We start from the raw sequence: 21055 nt of genomic DNA, 5'->3' as shown, positions 1-21055 counted from the left end.
ATTCTTTGTGTTTTATCATGTTTACACCCTTTTTATTTTTACTCTATCTTTATACTACAAGCATTTACAATGAAATTCAGTTCAGACATTTGTGGTCCCCAGAGGATGAATCCCAGTGACTTTAATGATCCCTTGAACTTTCCTTCAGCTCCACCAGCAGGTCGAAGTTTTCACTTATCTTGTGAAATATGGAAGAATTATCCAGAAATGTGGTTCATGTTTAGACTTAATCCTCAGACTTTTCCTCTGGGTCAACAGAACATAAAAAATCACACCAACAAAATCTAAAGATAAACCTTTATAACTGGGATCAATAACCACATTCAGGCTAGTTTTACATTTTTGCAAATTGATTTTCAAGCCCTGGTGAAGTTTAAGGGAACTGACGGCAACTTAAAATGATGTAAAACACTGCAACAGCAGCCGGGAACAGTGTGTGTAACTAACGGTGCCTTAATAGGCTAAAAAATGAATTAACACTGGTGTGGTTCTTAAAACAACAATTCACAAATTACCTGTATTGCTGAATCATAATGAAACAGTTCAGAAATGTTTTGTCTCTTATGTTGTAAATCATTTATCACTCTCTCTCTTTCTCTCTTTCTCGCTCTTTCTCACTCACTCTTACACACACACATGCACACACACTAACCACATCATCACAGTCAATAACAGAGAAGCCAGGTCTGTAAATCTCTGAGCTCCATCTAGTGGACAGCTGCAGAGTGTAACGTCTCGAGGTCCAGATTTGCAGATCTAATATTCTGTACATGAGGTTTTAAATGTGTGACAGCGTGGCCTGTCTCCACACTTTCCCATATATACCTACTCACTGCAGCCTCCGATCGGCCCTCTAAGACTTTAATCATAGAGTAAGTGATAAAATGTGATAGTATAATTAGTCATAAAACTGTCGTGGTATCATAACTCATGAAGATAATCTTTTTTTATAATCATTATATTATAATATGGTAAGTCCTAAAAAAGTTTTTATAAAAAAAAGTCATAGTCTACTAAGTAATAAAAATATCATAGTATACTAAGTCACAAAAATGTCATAGTATAGTATTGTAACTATAGTAACTGTAGTAAATCATAAAAATATACTTATTGTAAGCCATGGGTTACAATTTTTGTATAGTTAGTTGTAAAAAAGATCATAGAAATGTCACAGTATGGTAGACTAAAGTGTATCACAGTCTAGTAAGTTATAAAAGTCATAGTATAGTAGAATGTCATAGAATTGTATATCATAAAAATATCATAGGAAAGTAAGTCATAATATAGTGAGTCATAAAAAATGTCAGTATAGTAAATGATGAAATATATCATAGTAAGTGATAAAAAATATCATTGCATGGTAAGTCATGACTATAGTAAATCATAAAAATGTTATTAATTTTAAGCCATGATAAATGTCATAGTAGGTACAGTAAGTCATGCAATTTTTGTATAGTTAGTCGTAAATAATATAGTATAGTAAATCAAATATAGCATCATGTTTAACAATGTGTAAGTGAATGTTCATAAACCACAGCAGAGACAAAGACCTGGTCGGCAGCAGCACTTTAATGGCTTCACACAGTTTTTTACGTAGAAACAACAGCACTGTTTAAGGCAGAGGAAGGTAGACTATCGACCTTTATCGTATTACCACAGAAACAGAAATGTTTAACATGTAAACATCATCATTGACAGCATTTCAGCATTTCTATCTCTAGTGGACGTGCAAAGCAGATACAGAATTCTTCGGTTGTCAGGTTACACAACTAAATAAACCGTTGAGTTTATTTGTAGGCACAATTTTTACAGGACAGATTCTTCCACTGACACACGTCACCTGTCCAAAAGTAAACCTCTGAATCTTATTCCCCCTGGAGAGCAGAACGAATTAAACAAAGGTCATCCTGACAGAGAAATGCACGACCAAGCTGATGAACACTGTTCCACTGAGCTCCTGTGGTCGAAGGTTTAAACCTGTTTCACCTGTAATTACAGCTAAAGTGATGTAGGTTTAATTACAGGTGAGTTCTCTTTAAAGTCTTCCCTTCAACCATCAGAGGTCAGCAGGAACATGTACAGTTTATTAAACACAGAAAACAGAAGGATCAGGGTTGATCCTTTTTTCAGTTTGTTTGAGTTTGTCAGTTGGTCAGTGGAAGTGTAAGGCGTCATCATCACAGTGATCTGTGTTTAATCTCGATGTACAATTCTTTTCCAAAGCTGTTTAGTTTTTCCTAAAATCTGGGGGAAGCTTCAGACTTGTCAGTTCGAATCACGGCTTGAGAATAGTTGATTTGAAAGATGCCCTGCCCGGTTTCATTAAAGAGCCACATGGTGATGACTCAAAGTGAGTCTTTAAATCTCTACACTGATGCAGCAGGAAAGTCTCGGGGCCCAATAACAAGCCCATGATGTGCATCTTTACTTCTGCAGAAGTTAGAGAAACACTGGTCCTGGGACCAGTGTCTGTGTCAGACGACAGTGTAATAAGCATCTGCTGAGGTTTACTTTTAGAAATCTTCCTCTCTTCCTCTCATCCTCTTCTTCTGCCTCTCCACATCACTGGCCCTGGCCCTGGCCCTGCCCCGGCAGCGCCCCCAGCAGGCCGTTGGCTGTGGTGAAGAGGTTGATGGGCGACGACCCGTCTGTGATGAGGGTGGACTTCAGCCCCAGAGCCTGCAGCATCTTCACCTGGAGGACGAGTCGGATGACGCGTTAAATTTAGGAGTCAATCAGAACCAATTCACAACAATCACTGAAAGACTTTTATGTCGTGAACTAATTAGCATGATGCTCCAACCTCAGATTTTGTCATTTAAGTTTAGAGGTTAGCATGAAAGCTGAGAGCAGACCCGTCTGTGTACAGGTACAGTACCTGCAGCTCCGGCCCGGCTCTGGCTATCTCCTTCAGCGTGTCGCTGCCCAGACTCTCCACCAGCTGACTGAAGCGCTGGCTCTCGATCTGAGCCAGACGCTCCTGCCTCTCCACCTCCAGACGGTCCATCTCCTTCTTATAGCTGAGCTCCTGCTCCCGAGCCTTCGCCAGCCGCTGCAGCTCCGACTCCTGCACACACACACACACACACACACACACATTTTTGGATGAACAGGACATGAGATGTGTCGTGTTGGTTGAACTTGAACTCTCTCTACAGACTGAACTAAAACCATGAGAACCTGCTGAAAGCTATGAAAGCCAGTAAGTGAACCTTAGATCTCAGATTATTTTGGAAATATTTAACCTTTAAACTGAGGAAACAGATAAAGTAAATAACATTTATTAAAAAAAACAGGAAAGAGGAGCGAGTTTGAGTCCAGTTGAGGAGGAAGGAGAATTTTCTGCAGCTTGAGGTTTAAAAGAAAACAACCTGTTAACTGTAGTTTTTACGAACATCTGGCACAATGATGCGTTTCTAGCAGTTCTCTACTGTCAGTGAGTGAGAGAAGACACAGGGTGTCAGAACGTACCGCCTCGATCCTCTGAGCCTCCGCCTTCAGTTTGGCCTCGTTCACAGCCGCCTCTCCCTGGATACGAGCCGCCTCCGCCCGAGACTGAGCCTCGGCCTTCGCAGCTCCCGTGCTCTCCACCGCAGCACTGACACAATGAAACGTTGTTTTCTGGTGTTAATGTCGTCTGTGTTCAGTATCAACACAACCACTCTGTCCCTGTGCCAACACACTGGACTCCAGTCTGCAGCTGGAGTTTGTGTTTCTATGTTTTCAGGCCTGTTTGTTTGTCAGAAAGCAGACGCGTCATGTGATGAAGACACAAGCTTCTCCGGTTTGTTGCAGGTAACTATGGCAACATCTCATTGTGCTGCTGTTGTGTATCATGAATCTGTCTGAACTGCACTGCTGAAGCTGAAGAGAATCTCAAATCTGTCTTTATACAACGATCAACATGCATGTTGTCCTCCATCACTGACACTGTAACACACACACACACACGCGCACACACACGCACACACACACCAACCAACCCTTTACATGGACAAACAATGTCTTCATCTTTACTGTTGTAGGTAAAAGTTTCTCTAAGTTTATAAAGTCCGGAATTATTTATTTCTATCTACATGTGAGCGTTGTTTTAAACCAGAACCTGGTCCTGTCCTTTAACACCTGCTGCTGCTTCACCAGAAGAACCAATTCCAACAGGGAGTCACCTGAGAGCCTCCAGCTCCAGCAGCTCCTTCCTGGCTCTCTCAGCCTCGGCCTGGTCCGTGATCCTCTGCCTCTCCAGCTTCCCCCGGGCCTCCTGCTCCAGACGCTCCGCCTCGTGCCTGCACGCACAGAGAAGTCACGAAACATCCTCTCATCAGTCACAAGCTCTTCTGATTGGCTGACTGTTTTCTCTGTGGACTGAGGCTTTGATACTTTCACTGTATTAATATAGAACCTGGACCTGCTTTATAATCACAAACACATGGACATCTACCTTTAGACTGGATGGAGCTTTAAAGGAGAAAATTCAGGAATCGCTTTTATTCCATATGGTTTAATTTAAAAAAAAACCTTAATAGATGCACAAACTCAAACTTAATATAATACTGCATGAACCATTTGATGAACACACATGTCCATTCTGCAGAGCCAGTTCAAGCTTCTGCAGAAATTTCTGTAGAAATTAACCCCTGTGCAGTAGGCTCTGGTGTGTGTGTGTGTGTGTGTGTGTGGGTGTGTGGGTGTGTGGGTGTGTGTGTGTGTGTGGGTGTGTGTGTGTGTGGGTGTGTGTTTGTGTGTGGGTGTGTGTGTGTGTGTGTGTGTGTGTGTGTGTGTGTGTGTGTGTGTGTGTGTGTGTGTGTGTGTGTGTGTGAGTGTGAGTGTGTGTGTGTGTGTGTGTGTGGGTGTGAGTGTGTGTGGGTGTGTGTGTGGGTGTGTGTGTGTGTGTGTGTGTGGGTGTGTGTGGGTGTGTGTTTCGGACCGTGCAGCGGCCTCCTGGGAGTTGGTGGTGATCTCGATGGCGAGCTGGACGCTCTTCTGCAGAGCGTCTCGTGTCCTCTGGTCCACAGGCTCCACAGACTGGATGTCCACGCTGCTGATCGCCAGGTTGTTCTGGCTGAAGCGAAGACTGGGACGAACCGCCAGCTTCTCGTCGAAGCCGAACACGGCTGAGCAGATGATCCGGTTCGAGTTCTGCACATTAAAAAAAAAGTGCAAGAAAAGATTCACAACCAGTTTCATTGATTTCATTGATTTCGTGTAGATGAGTGTGAATGTTGCACACTTCAGATGTTTGTTCTAAATTCAGTGAGGAGACAGTGAAATACAAACCTTGTGGAAATCATCGAACTGCACAGAGGCGACGGCTCCTCTGACCCGGGAGGCGATGGCTTTACAGGCGTCTCCCACAAAGTCTGGGACTGAAAACAGAGCGGCTGCATCAGCAGCGTCTGCTGGAGACTTTATATCAAAGTGCCTGAGGAGAGAGAGGAGCTCAGGTCAGACACCAGGCAGCAGAGACGGGTCTGCGTTCATCTGTCTGTTGGTTGGAAATTTAACTGGAAACTAATGTACAGAAACACACTGTACAAAACTGTGGGACTAGTACGTGCTGAAAAACACACAGAAGAAAAAAATGGCAGAGAAGAAGGAGAAAAGTTGTGTGATTGTTATCCTTTGTAAGATTTGTCTATTTTTTTTTTAAACAGCAGTTTCTACTTGTTTTTTGTGACGTCCCTCTGCTGTTAACTGATCAGTGTTTGTGCAGATGTTTTATAGTGAAACTTTAACAGTTCAGTGTCATTAACTCGTCTTTTACTGTGAAAACTCTGCAGGAAATTCAGCTTGTGTGACCAGCTCTGATGTTTCAGTCAGGTGGTTGTTAACCTTTAACCGCCGTCCTGCACTGTGATTGGTTACCAGTTGTATGACAGCTGCAGCTGCAGACGGGCGTGGTCCGCCGTCTCGATGGTGATGATGTCAGTGAAGAAGTCGGGTCCCAGCAGGAGGCAGACGGCCTTGATGACGTTGGCCCTCTTTGGTTTGTCTCCGGACAGCGACAGCACGGTGAACTGCTCGTCAGGTCCCAGCATCACCATCTCTGGACCAAACACCACCCTGAGGACAAGACCACGTCACCACCAACCACCACGTCAGCTGGTTCATTTAACCCCCACATCCCTCAGCCACGACTGGAAACCCAAGTCTCACCTGGCTTTCTTCTCCCTGTAGTCGTACACCTGGACTGCGGCATTGTGGGGGACCCTGTAGGAGACGACCCGGGTCCTGTCCCTGGGCTGGCTGTCTCCGGTCCTGGTCCGGTCCGAGCGGTTGGCCAGCGGGTCCAGAGGAGAGGCCAGCAGGGCCTCCACGTTAGGAGGGAGCTCCTTCTGCCACAGCTCCTCATCCTGAGTCAGCATGTAGGTGTGACCGATCACTGCACGCACCTGAGGGGGAGGGGCAGGGGGGTGTTAGCACCCTCACAGAGAGCAGCGTTACCACACACCTATCGACAGGTAACAGGTACCTTTCCGGTTTTGATATCCCGGACGTAGATTCCCTCGTTCTCGTCCAGCGGGATGGCCTGTCGTCTCAGCACCACCTCCACAGTAGCTGGGGGGACGTACTCAATGGGGCCCCGCAGCATCCAGCGGTCTCCGGGCCGACGGAGGATGCCGCTCCTCCGAGAGCGCTTGGCCCTCTCCTGCATCAGCTCCTCCTCCTCGGCCCCCTCTTCCTCCTCGCGCTGGCAGAGGGAGCGGGGGAGAGAGGGGAGGAGGACGGAGAGAAGGGTTAATGTAGCGATGCATTGGAGCGATGGAGGCGGAGGAGGAGGGGGAGGAGGAGGAGGGGGAGGAGGAGGAAGAGGAGGAGAGGGGATTGGAGAGAGGCACTGACAGCCAAATAAAACATTTGAAAAAGAGGAGGTGAATGTAAAGAGAGGATGGAGTGATAATGAGCGATCGTGGTGTCAGAAGAGGACGAGGATGGCGGGATTAGATACACAGGAACGAAGGGAGAGAAGAAGAAGAGGAGGAAGAAGAGAGCAGGGGTATGGTGGGTTAGCCAGGTTAGGAAGGGACGATGACACAGAGAAGGACAGAATCACCTCCTCCACTTCTCTGCTGAACGGCCTCAGTCTCCTCTGACGTCTGTCTAACCTGCAGCTTCCACACTCCATTGATGAGTCACCCAGTGGGCCTGCTGGACACAGGCTGAGGGGCCCGACAGGTCAGGGGGCCCCTGGGTGAGTCTTTGTATGAAGTGACTGTTAATGTTTCTTGTTTGAAAGACACATGGTTCAGTTAAAGACACCAAACGACATCGTCAGATGGTTTAGTTTTGTTTTGTGTCTCTTTCAGGCTACGTCTGCTCCTGCCGTCCACACGACTCTGCAGTTTTATTTAGTTTGACACTGATGGTGTTTTAGTCTGGACGAGCAGAGACTGAGGAAACGATGACACAGACACGCACATCACTTCCTGACTGGGTCTCATCAGTCACGACTGAGTCGTCAACCCTCCTGTCATGTGACCCTTTTCTGCAAAAAGCCTCGACTGAAAGCAACATGAAAAACATCTTACAAGCACAGCTGAGCTCAGCTTTTAACCTGCAGCTTCTCCTTCACAGCTGAATCTCTGAATTTTAGTTTGAATTCTGGTTTCTCACAAATATTAAAAACACAAACTCTAACCTCTGACCTTCCGGGACAAACATCCACCTGTGCTGCATAATAACGTCACCACCTCTGACCTCACCCAACCCTCCTGATGCTGGAGGTTCCTCTCAGAAGGACCCACTCCCCTTTTCCCAGAAACCCCTGCGATAACCTCCAGCTGTAACAAAGCTCAGCTCTGACTACACCCAACCACACCAATCAGTGATGCAGGGCGTAGTCCGAGCTGCAGGAGACTTTCAAACAGAGACACACCTTTGACTAAAGATCCCGACACACCTCTGTGTAAAGTTTTTAACCGGTTACACAACAGCAGCTTTACAAACAGAGGCACAAAGTTATGCCAGCTCCTCCCTCGCTTCATTCCTTTCTCCTCCAATAACTCCTCACAGAGAGATGAGACCTTTGACACTGAAGTCGAACGACGATCCTTCACCTCCTCATCAATCACATGACTGAGGCTCCTCAACCTGAAGAACTGTTATTTGAATTGTTTTTAAAAATTTTCTTTTTATTTCAGATTTCTTTGATCTCACATTAATGGAGTTGGTTTTCATTAGAATCTAATTTGAAGGGGTTTGAAAAGCTGTAAAGATGATTTTATTGTATCTTTTATTGTGAAGGATGTATTTGTCAGTGCCGTCAGTGATTGTTTCGTTCAGACGGGGGCTCTGATTGTGATCCACTGACCCTGACACTGGATATCTGACCACTGTTTGCTGTAGTGTTAAACTACCTGTTGTTACCATGGAAACCCACAGGTGTTCAAAACAAACCAACCAAGTCTGCAGTACAGATGTTTCTCCTCACCTCCTCGGTGTCGTTGAACGCCTCCACGGCTCTCAGCACCAGACCCTCCTCCTCCGACAGCACGTACACGTCCTGGATGCCGTGTTCAAGGTGCTCCCCAGGCTGCAGGAAAAACGAGCGCTCGCCCTGACAGAGACAAAGAGGAAATCCAAACAGTGAGGAAGCTGCCAGGTCGAGAAGTAGAGCAGTGTGAGAATATTTAAAACTAAATATGAGTGAAGTCTGGATAAAAACCTGCCCAGAACAAATCAGTGTGATCGTGTGATTTAAGTCTGTTTATAAGAGCAGTGAATGGTCAGAAACCTAATTTAAAGCAGGATGAATTAGATTTATTGTGTTTAAAGTAGCCTTAGTTTAGAGCTCTGGTCTGAATCCTTAAACTAAATGATGATAACAGAAATCGTGTCCATGGATCCACAGCTGGAAGAAAATAAAACTGAAAAATCAAATTCTCCTCACCTTCACAACCCTCTTCTGGCCCAGCTGAGGCTTCCCGTCGGGTCCGACCGGGTCCAGGACCACACAGTACTGCCTGCTGCTCAGAGTGGTCACGTTCACAACCCCCACCACCTCCTCCGCCACTGAGGGGATGTGAGCCTCCCTGTCAGCCATGGTGACCAGCCACTCCTCCCCAGTGCGACGGTCCCGACCGCCGGCGTCTTTGAAAGGCCGCAGAGCGCGAACGTGAAGCGCTTTCTGATGAGACACAAAACATTTAGAGGAACAGAACAAAATCGGAGCACAAATAGAGGAGATGTAAAACTACACTGAGATGGTTTTTGGTTCTTAAAACCACAAATCTTCTGATGGAGATCAACACTTCAGATAAAACACAGGAGAAGTTAAATCTGGAGCTTTAAATCCAGAGACCTGATCTACAGTTTGAGCACAGTCACCTTGTCAGTCAGGATGAAAGCATTCACGATGTCAATGACCTCTTCATGGGCACCTGGGAGGTACGCTCCCACCTTACTGACCAGCCACTCCTCACCTGAAACAACACACACACATTATTACAAAATAAAAGCCGTGAACGTCCCTCAGCGGGAGATCGACTGAACCTTTCTGTAACGTGACATTTGGGATTTTCAGGCTGTTTGTCATCTGCAGTTCGCTCTTCATAAACATCACCACTGATGTGTTGTGCATGCGTGCGTGCGTGTGTGCGTCACCTGTGACCCTGCGGACTCCTCCTCTGTCCACTCCCTCCTTGCGAGCTCTCAGCCTGATGGCCTGGTTCTCTCTGATCACTGTGGCCTTGATGGTCTCCAGCACCGCCACCTCCTTCCTCGGGATGTAGGTCCCTGCGAGCCAAACACATTGACACACACGTCTGAAACACACATCACCTCCACACAACACACCTGCAGCTCACTCTGAGCTGATGCAGATAGAAAACTGAAAGTCTGTCAGCCACAGATTCCAGTGACAACCGGACAAATCGAACCTTCCAGCAGTTTCTTACTGAAAACACTGACCGCCGCGGTTACAGTGAACACAGCTCAGCTCCTTCATATTCAGACTTGAGTCCAGGTCTGACAGGTGTGGACTGAGTGGTGAGGGACGTACCTGGTCCTTCAAACAGCCACTCGTCTCCGGCCACTCTCTTGTCTCCTCCCTCCTCCTCGAAGTCCAGCAGAGCCTGCAGACGCAGAGCCGTGTCGGGGAACACGATCTGCAGCGGGCTCACGTCCTGGGGGACAAACACTGAACGTCACATACGTCTGCAGAGATGCAGGAGGAGGTCGGCGGCTCCTGACGCTCAGGGCGTCGTCACGTGTAACTGTGACAATGTTACTTTTTATTTCTAACGCAACATGTTTCAGTTTATCCACAATTACATCCTCATAAATATAAACTTAAAAAGGAAAACTTGAGTCTTTCCCCTTTGAAACATGAATTGGTTTTATCTGCTAAATGGATTAAAATCTTACTTTGTTTCTAATGTGGAAATTTTCTTGTGCTGATTCTGATCATGAAATGTGCAGTTTATGTTTATACACTTTATATTTAACACATATATGCTGAAACACATTGTTCATATGTGATGATTTTCTAATAGTCTGCAGCCGGCTTTCATACACACCTGCTGGATCTCCTCCCCGGGGTACAGGGGGAACGGGTCCTGGGTCAGGCGGATCTCCAGGTCGGCATGGCGGAGCTTGGCTTGACCCGATTGGTCGAAGAGGACCTGACCGTTATCATCACGGGACACGGGGTTGAGGACCACGCAGTAGTGACGGGGCGGCACCATGATCATACGAACAGGTGAAAACAGCACCCTGGGACAGGAAATGGGAGAATTTGACATCACACACATATTGATTACATATTGATTTGTTGTGTTTTTAAATCATTTAACAGCTTTGGTTTTTTATCTCGCAAACTCAGACACGACATCAACCTCTTATGTGGAAAGTTTCAAAATTATCTGACATTTTATAAACTAAACAATGAATCAAAAATATTCAGCAGACTGAACAAAAGTCACTGCTGTGCTTCTTCTTGACTTAAAGAGTTTTCATCACACCTGAAAGACGGAAAAATCAAATAATAAAAAGCTGAGATTTGACACATCAAAACAGTTTGAAACTTATCCGCTAAGACAGAATCAGTGTTTCCTTCCTCAACCTCCGGTCCACACTCAGTCCACACAGTTGAAGCCACAGTTAACACGTGGTTGGGCCACTGTTAGACAGTAAACGAACTCCTCCCTTACAGCTGACTGAGTGCAGGATCGACATTTATGCAGATGATACCATTCTTTACACTGTAGCTAAAGCTACAGAGCAATGGCAGCAGGATGTGAACGTGCTCCTTCCAGTAAATAGCAGATTGCTCCATATTTTAGGGCAACTGGTGTTAACTTTATTATGATGTTTTTCTTCCATGACATTTAGTTCTAAGAAGTTCTTCTGCCCGTCTGGGTTTGTTGTAGCTCAAGACACCAAACATTTGATCCAAGAGCTTGTGTTTTCCCCAGGCTTTAAGCAAAACTCCATATTTAGTTTATTTTCAAAGGTTTTCAGTGGCTGTGGCTCAAGAGGTAGAGTGGGTCTTCCACTGATCAGAAGGTCGGAGATTTGATTTCTGGCTCCTTCAGTCCACATTTCGAAGTGTCCTTAGGGAAGATACTGAACCCAAATTGCCCCTGATGTGTCATTAGTGTGTGAATGTGTGTGTATGGTAGAGAAGCGCTGTAGGTGTTTATGTGCAGGGAAAAGTGCTGTATGAGTGTGTGATAGGTGAGTGTAAAGTGCTTTGAGTGGTTAATAAGCTCCATAGTCCATTTACCAATTTACCACTTAGTAAATCCAAGCCCTGCAGCAAACTGCCTTCAAAAATGAGCCTTTCTTCAGATGCACTTCTTATTTCTTTCTCTCTAAAATCAACTACATGTGGAGTTTGTCCAAACTCTGTGTAAAACTGTAAAACTGAATCCTTTCCTTCAGAATATGGAGAGCTCATTATTATGAATGAAATCATTCTTGGAAACTAATGGTTTTACTTTTCGCAAATGAATAATAAATGATCATACGTCAAAGAAAGGGAAGGAAAGCAGCAGAATATCCTGACGAAATGACATAAATTGAATTATCACATGAGCGTCCACAGTTAAAAAATATCCTCAGGTCGTGTGAGTCGTTCTTACATCAGTGACATCTGTGAGAAAAGTGTGAACGTACGTCACGTGATGATGCGTTTAAATGACACGACGCCTCTTTTCCATTTAGGAGGCAGAGAAACGATCAGTGAAAACAGTCCATGTACCGGACTAATCAATAATAAAATCAATCCTCAGTCAAGGGATTTGCTTACAGTGTGTTTTCTATAACCCCCTTCGTCAGTCAGTTTTCTGAGTGTGTGTGTGTGAGCTGTTTGAGTAAATCACTGCATCTACAGCAGCACTGTGTGTGTGTGTGTGTGTGTGTGTGTATGTGTGTGTGTGTGTGTGTGTGTGTGTGTGTGGTGACACACTGATCCAGGCCGCATTACTCACTGTGACACAAAAACAATGAGACAAAAGATGATCAGTGATTTTCTATCAGTGAAGAACGAATGTTTCTGTCAGACAAACAGAAGAATGAACAGGTTCAGCTCAGTCTGCACATTTTAATCATGTGACTCATCACAGGACTGAAGGTCTAAAGTCCTGCTGGCTGCACCTGGAGTCTGCAACACACCTGTAACATCAGAGTGATTGAAAAGAGCAAACACACTGAAGCTTTATCTAAGATCGATGCATTTAGCTGCGTTTTCTCAGCCTGTTTCCAGGCGTTTGTCTGAGCTACAACCGTCTCCTTTGTTATCTTTAGGTTTCATTTGGTTACTGAGCTATGCTGTTACTTTGCATGTCAGTCGTACTACAGTCACTGTGTCCAGCTCCATCCAGCTGTTTCTGTGGATCTGTAACAGACAGGATCCAACACACAGTGACTTTGTGAGTGTGAACAGGTGGAGACAGAGTCAGTGTTCTAGGGTGTGGGAGCCTGTCGATGAGAAAACATACAGGCAGCGCAGCAGCGTTGGTTAACTGAGCAGCCACAGCCGAGAGCTGAGGGGAAGTGGTTTGAAGTTGAGGTCTCTCTCGAGTTCTTGCAACAAACTAAATGTCAGAAGAAATCCTGCAAGATTTGAGCCGATAATTTCAAATATCACAATGTTTCTTACCATATGTGATATTTTTCATAATATTGATTTATTTCTGTCTTGTCCTGCTGCCGCGTCGACTGCCAAGTAAAACTCTGACCTGCTGTTTAGAGGCAGCGTCAGTTGCACCTGAAACGTGAAATCCAACAGGCCCAGCCTCAAGCTGGACTCTCACTGACCTCTCATTGTCCTGGCGGATGTAGGTGAGCGGCCCGATCTCCACCCGGGCGATGTTGGTGTTCTGGTCCAGGACATGGATGTAATGATGAGGTGGGATGCGGATGATGGACGCCTCCACCAGCCCCTCAAACTCAGGCCCACGGTTCCCTCCCTTCTTCGACATGGTCCAAACTAAACCCTGCAGAGAGGAGAAGCTCCGTCAGCGACGCCATGAAACCTTGTATATGTCGGAAAATTAGCAGGAAGGAAAAAAACAGACAACTGCATCAAGAAAATGTGGAATAAATACAAACATCATCTCTGTGACACATGGATTTACCTGGTGTCACAGAGATGATGTTGTTCACGTGGCTTCCTGGCATACGCAATATTTTTCATCATATCAATTTTTTTTTTTTTTTGCACAATGATACTGAGTCCGACCCTCATTTAATTTCTTTACTGTTCATTGCATTAAAAAAAAAAACTGACATAAAATAGAACAACATAACATAATTACATAATAATATAATTTTATGATCAATCCCCTATCCATTCATTTTGGATATCACCCGAGTCCAGGATGAACCAAATTCATTCCAATACAGATTTTAAATTAAACTACATCTTTGTTAAGATTGTATTTTTATTCTATTTGGGTTCAGTGATGCTCATTTCTCCACTGAGTTTACTCTAAGATTCATCTTTTTGCTGAATCCAGCTCAACTCAACGTGCTCGAGGAGAAAAGTGACTTTTCTGGACGTTGGGAACTCGATGTGAAGTGAATGAGCCTTTGACAAGACAAATGCCAGAAGCCGAGCCTCAGGTATGCACACAGACACACCTTCGACACAAAGACACACACTCAGGACAAAGTCTACAGCGTGATGAATTGACCTCTGTCAGATAAGCTCCTGTCAGCTGAGGGATCAGGACCCAGTTCAGTTAGACTATAATGCGACTGCAGAGGGAGTCGTCTGAGCCGAGGGGGGCGAGAAACCAGAGGTCTGTGAAGTGATGAATCAAAAAAAAACCTCTGGGGTCAGTTTGGCCGATGTCCCACATGTTCTGCTGCTTCACTGTGTTTTCTATCACAGGAAACTCAACATCTTTGGGTTTTGGTCGGAGAAGAACACGACATTTGCTTGAGCTGCAGGGAACTGAAGCGAGCAGCTCCTCCTATGGGTCGTATAAAAAAAAAAACGATGTGTATGGTCAGATTGGACGAAGATTTAATGTGTTCTGTTGCAAAACCTGCCAAACTTAGCTCATTAATTCAAATAACAGCAGAGACCTGACACACAGGAAGCAATGAAAATCATCATAAACGAACAGCACTAAAACTCTTTTGATCGATGTGTTTTCTTTAAAGTGAAGGATAAAGCCAAAAATACATTTAAACAAAAAGTACAGTGACAGTGAAATGAGATTCAAAAATCTGAGACAAGAACACGGTTGATAAAAAGTCACAACTTATCTGTGATTTTAATTAAAAGCAGGTTATTGGGTTAAAGTTCTGAGACTTTGGGGAAGTCAGTTGTGTTACAGCTTTGAGTTTGAAGTTGAGGATCTGGCAATGTTTAACAAGTATGAGTCATAATGGAAATATGAGGTTGTGAGAATGCGGCCCTCTCACAAAACAAACACACAATGCAGAAGTGGAATGAGGCAGATTCACCAAATAGGAAATACCCTCCTGTTGTTGTCAGGTACAGTTCATCGGCTCTGTTCCACTTTTTAAATCAACCATCAGCAGCATCAGGCTGGTTTTTCCTGCAGGTTTGGGTTAGGTTCACATCAGCCTGCTTCAGTCGTGTCAGAACCACAACACACACACTCTGCTCTGTTTGTCAGGCCTGTACAGCTGGCATAACACTGGCTCAGACAGGTCACTCGGTTACTTGGTTACAGGAGCCAACTTCCTGGAGATAAACTATACCAAACTCCCATTATAAATCCTCTAAATTTAATGTCATTTCACTGTTATGGCCTGTGCACACCTGGTAGAATATTTATCACGGTATTTTAGGAATCAGTAGGTAGCAGTGTTGACTACGGTGTGCATTAATAAACACCAAGTAACGCTGGTTTAAGGTTAGTCTGAACCACACCCTCTTAAATCGCTTCTCTTCAAAGTCTGACGCCAGCATAAACTGCTGTAAGAACGTCAGACATCAGAAGACAAGCAGTTGTAAAAGTTGAGATATTGTTAGATAAAGTGCTACTCGGTGTATCAGGTGTGTGCCGATCTGAAGTTTGAGTCCCATTAATTCTAAAAACATCTTTAGATGTATTTTATCAACCATTAATCTTCAACAATAAGTAAACAAGTTTAAAAACAGGAGATTTCAGGGCGGAGTTCTGCAAAGTCAGTTGCAAGGCTCTTACCTCGTCTCTGTGAGGCTCAGCGGCGGTGGGACGGAGGCAGGCAGCTCGGATCGGATCCGGACTGACTTTCAGACCCTGGTTACACTGCTCAAACCAGGACAAACATAGAGACAGCTGCTCGGTAATTGTGGGCGTGGCCGCTGTCCCGGAAAAGAGTGGGCAGCAGTCACGTGGTTTACCGACTCTGACTGGTGCAGAGCTGCGTCAACAGCTTCGTCCTAATCCGGCGGCGTGGATCAGGTCTGCCGGTCTGCAAGCAGAGCACAGTGCGTGGAGGCAGAGGGTCTCCCAGGACCAGCACATCAGGTTGCACTGACGTCAGGGAACACCTTTTAGGCTGCGGGGCTCTGAGGTGTTGATGACGTAAGGGCGACACCTGCTGGTTCTCCGTGTTAGTGCAGGTGAGTTCTGTGCATTCAGCAGGTACCACGCGCGTGCGACTGATCTGAGATGCTTATGCTTGACTGAGTTTGTGAGGCACGATTTGACTGAAAAGGTCATTTTTGCATTAGATTTTCTCAGAAAAAGGTCTTGAACATGATCAGCAGGTGGGGGCGTCTCTGCAGCGCAGCAGCGCCTCACTTATGGTTTGTTGTGACATGGTTACTCTAAAAAAATTAAAAAATGAAGCTCTTCATATTGTGATTTCTATAATTTTCGATTAACTGTTCATCTCCAATTACAAATTATATGATCATCTTATTAAATACAATATACATCTAAAGATTATTACTAGTGGCTCCCAATGTTTTGGCTTTTTGGCCCCCTGTATAAAATCTTAAGCAGTTCCACCTCTGATCTTCTCCCATGGTTTCATTTAAATAACTATGTAAACCACAGAGAGGTAAAATATTAAATACAATTACTTTATTAAGTTTACCAACTTCTTTGTGTAAACAGTGTCACAGCTCTTGTCAATCAGATTTATTTGTCTTTTTAATATATTCAATAAAGAAGCAAAACTTAGAGAAAAGTCCAAAGACTGAAAACAGATCAAAGCTTTTGTTTTTCCTTCTTTCCTCTCCCATGATTCATCTGACGACCCCTCAGATTGACCTGGTGACCCACTGGAGGGACGCGACCCGTAGGTTGGGAACTAGTGGACTAAATTATCGAACTGTATATTCTGCTGAAGCATCGATGACTCAGGATCAATGATCTGATGAGGTCAGACAGAATCAGAGATCAGTCCCAGGAGACAGTTTACTGCCACTTGTAATGCAGTATTTGTACACTGACGTAGTGTTGGTATTTTTATTGATGTAAAAGAACCTTTTTCTTCCAGATTTGAAACTTGTCAGTTATGAGGATTCGAGATTTACCTCAACATGGAGACAATGAATCATGATGAAGATCTTGTTCTGGGGTAAAATGAGTTTTTTTTTCTAGTTTCTATCTCACTTCAAGAATCTGAATTCATCCAAGAATTTGTGTTGCTGACCCTTCAGGAAACCAGCAACGTGTTATAATCTGTCTGTCAAAGAGAGATGCAGCTGAAAAGACAGTAAAAGAAGAAAAATGATTAAAAGTAAAAGCAGTTATTTTACAGATTGGTCCCTTTTGTAGCTGCCGGTTTTTGGTTTTTGACCTCCTGCTTGTTTTTGGACTTTTTTCTTGCCACCACACTGACTTCACCTCTCGCCCTCACTCTCACCTGCCTTTGTCTGCGTTGTTTGAACTTTTTATCAGCGTCTCTGAGTCGTGCATTCGAGTCTTGTGTATTCAGAGCTTTTCTTTTCAGTGAAGAGTTATTGCAAAAACACACGAGCAGAGGAACATTATAGATATTTAATGGTTAAACAAACGATACAGCCAAGAGAACAAACAACAGGAGATATCAAAATAACACACAGCTCGCGTGCACGCACACACACACACACACACACACACTCTCTCTTCCATCATGTTGCAGTCTGACTGAATACGTATTTACTACAGGACTGGTCAGGTTTTGTTTTCGTTATTAATATTTTAACGGATTTCCGAGTTTTAGTTTCATTCTGTTTCAGAGGTTTTTCCCCTTGATGTGAAGACAAAGTAAGAAATGTTTTATATTTTTTATGTTTTGGTATGAAAACAAAACATTTGTGGAATGTGGAGGCTGTAAAACTAACACACTCATCCTCACAGGTGTGTCAGTGCAGACTGCAGTTTACCTGAAGCTGCTACCAGTCCTTGACCAACAGCCACTGTGTATGAAATGTTTAAAATGCCTACTTAAAAAGAAACCAAGTTAACCCTATGAAACAATGTAAAATTGCACTTGAATTGTTTTCCTTCTATTTATCTGATCACTCGTTCTCTCTGTTTATCTGGTCATTGTCAACAAAGTGTCACATTGTGTTTCTTTGACCTGTAGAGTTCCTCAGGGATCAATCTTGGGTCCCCTGGGTTTTCCCCTTTGAGAGCATTACACATAAGTTTGGTCTGTGTCTCTTGCTACGCTGACGATGTCTGAATATTTTATACACAGTAAGTTCTCTTATAAAAGCTGGCATTTAAATAATAAAAATAGCTGGGGGGCAGCACCAACAAAAAAAAGCTGTTCTCTAATTTAAACAAGGTTAAAATTTATATTTAAAATAAAAATTTCTTGTAGCTAACAAGAATATAGCCTACATTTCTGGTCTTAAGGAGAACAGTGCCCGGATGTTTAAAGTTTTTGCAGCTATGGTATTTTTGTCTGTTTCTTGTCTTTGCCCCAAATCAGACCTTTGAGAGCTTAGAGATGCTTCTTTTTTTTTTCTTTTGTTGACATTTTTTATTGCCATAAAACACTTTGTAATCCTGGTTTTAAAGGTGCTTTAAAATCAAAAAATCCTTTTACCAACTGTTTTTCATTTAATGACGCCACAGTCAATACTAATAAAGAAATATTGTTCTTAACATGTATTCTATCCATTTTTTCCTGTGTTTGATTTCTTTTTAATACGGCTTTTTAAATCTTCCACACTGTGATCAGGACAACATGGAGGAGCTGCTGCCTTCAGGTCTGGGGGGACTTTCCTGAGACTCTGAGATAAAGGAAATCCAACACAGAGCATCTCATTCACACAGGGGCCACGTGATCACAGGACGAAACCACACACACCAGAGTTAACAATCTTTTTCACAAGAGAAACATGTTCAAACAGAGCTATGTCATGCTAAATATGGAAAACTTGATCCATACACTGCAGGCTGGACACAAAAACAACATTTCATAAACATCTGCCAACAACAAGGAGGAAAACAGCTCAGGAGTCTGTGTTTTCTTTAAAGGAAATGTTTGTGAAAATATCTGAGGAGAATCTGTACAAAGACCTTTGGTTGAATATCTGCTCCTGTATATACCTCTAGTGTACAATATACACATTTAGATAACTCTAATTTAAATACTAATTTGGCTAAAATGAATATCAAAAAATAGTTTGTATATTACCGACATGTCACATGCCGTCTTCCTCTGTACACACAAAGACTGACTCCATATGTGAAATGAGCTGAACATGCTTCTCTTCCCTTTGTATCAACAGCATCGATGAGCACTTGTACAGGTTTGTGTAGCTTCATAAACACACACATATTTGTAGAAAAGTTCAGTTTTTAAGAACACAAACAAACTGGCACTGAGCTGAGTGGAACTAACTACACATGGTTAATATCACTTGGTATAAAATAGATTTTTTTTTTAAATATTACAAATGTAAAATTTGAAATGGCCAGACATGGTGAGTAGAGAGCTGAAGTGAAACCCGACTGTCCAAGTTCTGTTCCACGTGTAAAAAAAAAAAAGATTAAATGATTAAAAAATGAATAAAAATTCAGCCTCGTTCACTGTTTCGCTCTGTAAGCTTAGATCAGGTAAATGCTAAATGTTTTTTAAAATCTCAGTTTTACCAACAGGATTTTTTGTTTGTTCACAGTGGTGGTTTGTGCCCGTCCGGCCTGGTTTTCATTTCAGGTGATGCTGCTTGCGTTGACCTAATCTGACGACTCTATGCACCAATTAAACACAATCTCACCAGTCAACAGCACCGTCGACAACACAGACTCATAAACAGATGTTTCACATGTCTGCAGCTGCATCCATGGACCATTTAATGTTCCCACAGCATCATCACTGCTGCCTCAGGTAACAAGCTGCAGGGCAGAGAACTGCAACACTGCAGCTGCTCGCATTTTATTAAAGCGCTGCTGATTTTGGTCTGAATGCTGTTACAGTGACGTATGACATGTTGCTGCACTAGAGTAAAATCACAGGACCTGTAGGTTTGTGAACAAAATAACCATCCAACTTTGACAAACCTTCAGCAAACAAGCAGCTGTTTATAGCTGCTTTAAAACCTGAGGGTTTTAACTTCTACAAAAAGTTCTGTATTAAATCCTCATTTATCTCAGAATATCCTACTGAAACAGGAAGTGACGTCAGGTCTTCAGCTCTCTATAATGTCACAAAGATAAAACTTCATGTTACAATATTAGTGTTTAACAATAATCATCATAATAATCTGCTCTGGAGTTTCTCCCAACAGTGGGCTGATAATGTCCTGCTGGTCCAGCATTTGTCTCTTTGTTTGGTTCATGTTTGATGCGACACAACGACATGAGGGTTAAAAAGGTTTGTGCCGCACTGACTGGAAGAAGGTCCGTCCACACAACAACCAGAAACAGCTATTTTCAGTTCGAAGTGTGAGTCTAAGACGCAGTTTGTGGGTCTTGTTGAGGAAGCACAGTGGAGATCAAGTGCTGGTGTTCACACTGACAAACAAGTATTTGATTCTCCACTGTAACCGTGGAGTTCAGTATCGTGGGGTAAAACACTGGTGGGGGAATCTCTCCATCATCCCTCCTTCCCCCTTTTTCTCCTTCTGTGTTTCACTTCCTGAGGTTGAAGCTGGATGTTCTGTGTATTTTGGGGGATTCACGAGTCTTCAGTCTTCAGTCCAACATTGCGTCCAGCTGGTCGGCCAGGTCATCAAACATGTTGCCGATGTCGTCCAGGATGGTCCCTGCAGACTTCACTGTGTTTACTCTGCTGGTGTAAAAAGATAAGACACAATAAACGTACTTTACAAACAGAGCAAAAATATGCATATCAAATACATAAGGGGGGGTTTGGCCTGAAGGTGGTGCTAAACTAAAGATCTGTGGGTCACCAGGATTTATTAGGAGTTATTCTCTAGGGACCATGAATATTCAAAGCATATTTAATGTAGATCTGACTAATTGTTCTTGACATCTGAGAGCCACAGGGAAGATCATTAACTGTCCAAAATGAAAATTGTGATAAACTAGAATCACATCCTCGAGGTTTATACGCCTCTGTCACTGAGACTAGATTCAGGTTTCATCCCTGTTTATCCAGAATCATATAAAATATTAAACATTTGTGTGAAATTTTGTCATAATTGCTGTCTGACTAAAGTGTCGGAGGGACAGACATCAGC

The 21055-nt window shown here is 43.6% G+C and overlaps 2 protein-coding genes and 1 long non-coding RNA gene across 7 annotated transcripts in view; 1 reads left to right on the top strand and 2 right to left on the bottom strand.

Annotated features, from left to right (window-relative positions):
- Positions 1–1549: 1549 nt before the first annotated feature.
- mvp (major vault protein) lies at positions 1550–15864 on the bottom strand. The gene is made up of 17 exons (XM_071466018.1): positions 15627–15864; positions 13258–13436; positions 10515–10710; positions 9998–10121; positions 9601–9732; positions 9325–9419; positions 8888–9124; positions 8429–8554; positions 6470–6688; positions 6154–6389; positions 5863–6060; positions 5275–5419; positions 4925–5136; positions 4167–4283; positions 3472–3598; positions 2879–3067; positions 1550–2694 (listed from the first exon to the last, which is right to left on the bottom strand). Exons 2-17 carry the CDS (start codon positions 13419–13421, stop codon positions 2563–2565), a joined length of 2649 nt encoding a protein of 882 aa, XP_071322119.1. The 5' UTR covers positions 13422–13436; positions 15627–15864; the 3' UTR covers positions 1550–2562.
- A 24-nt stretch (positions 15865–15888) lies between these two features.
- LOC139611376 (uncharacterized) lies at positions 15889–17176 on the top strand. Its single transcript, XR_011686302.1, has 2 exons — positions 15889–16027; positions 16677–17176. It is a non-coding gene; the product is annotated as an uncharacterized lncRNA (long non-coding RNA).
- Positions 17177–17399: 223 nt separating this feature from the next.
- The window catches only part of LOC139611353 (caskin-2-like), a 57396-nt gene continuing 53740 nt past the window's right edge, over positions 17400–21055 (bottom strand). For 4 of the 5 annotated variants that reach the window (XM_071465964.1, XM_071465995.1, XM_071466004.1 and 1 more), the window contains one exon: positions 17400–20643. In XM_071465964.1, coding sequence (XP_071322065.1) covers positions 20547–20643 — 97 coding nt within the window. In that variant the 3' untranslated portion in view covers positions 17400–20546. The remainder of the gene's footprint in view (positions 20644–21055) is intronic. The other variant, XM_071465974.1, reaches the window with a different exon arrangement.

Source organism: Trachinotus anak, unplaced genomic scaffold (assembly GCF_046630095.1).
Source record: "Trachinotus anak isolate AG129_WGS33_773 ecotype Australia unplaced genomic scaffold, CSIRO_AGI_Tana_v1 ptg000003l, whole genome shotgun sequence".
Lineage (NCBI taxonomy): Eukaryota > Metazoa > Chordata > Actinopteri > Carangiformes > Carangidae > Trachinotus > Trachinotus anak.
This window is presented reverse-complemented; position numbering and strand designations above follow the sequence as displayed.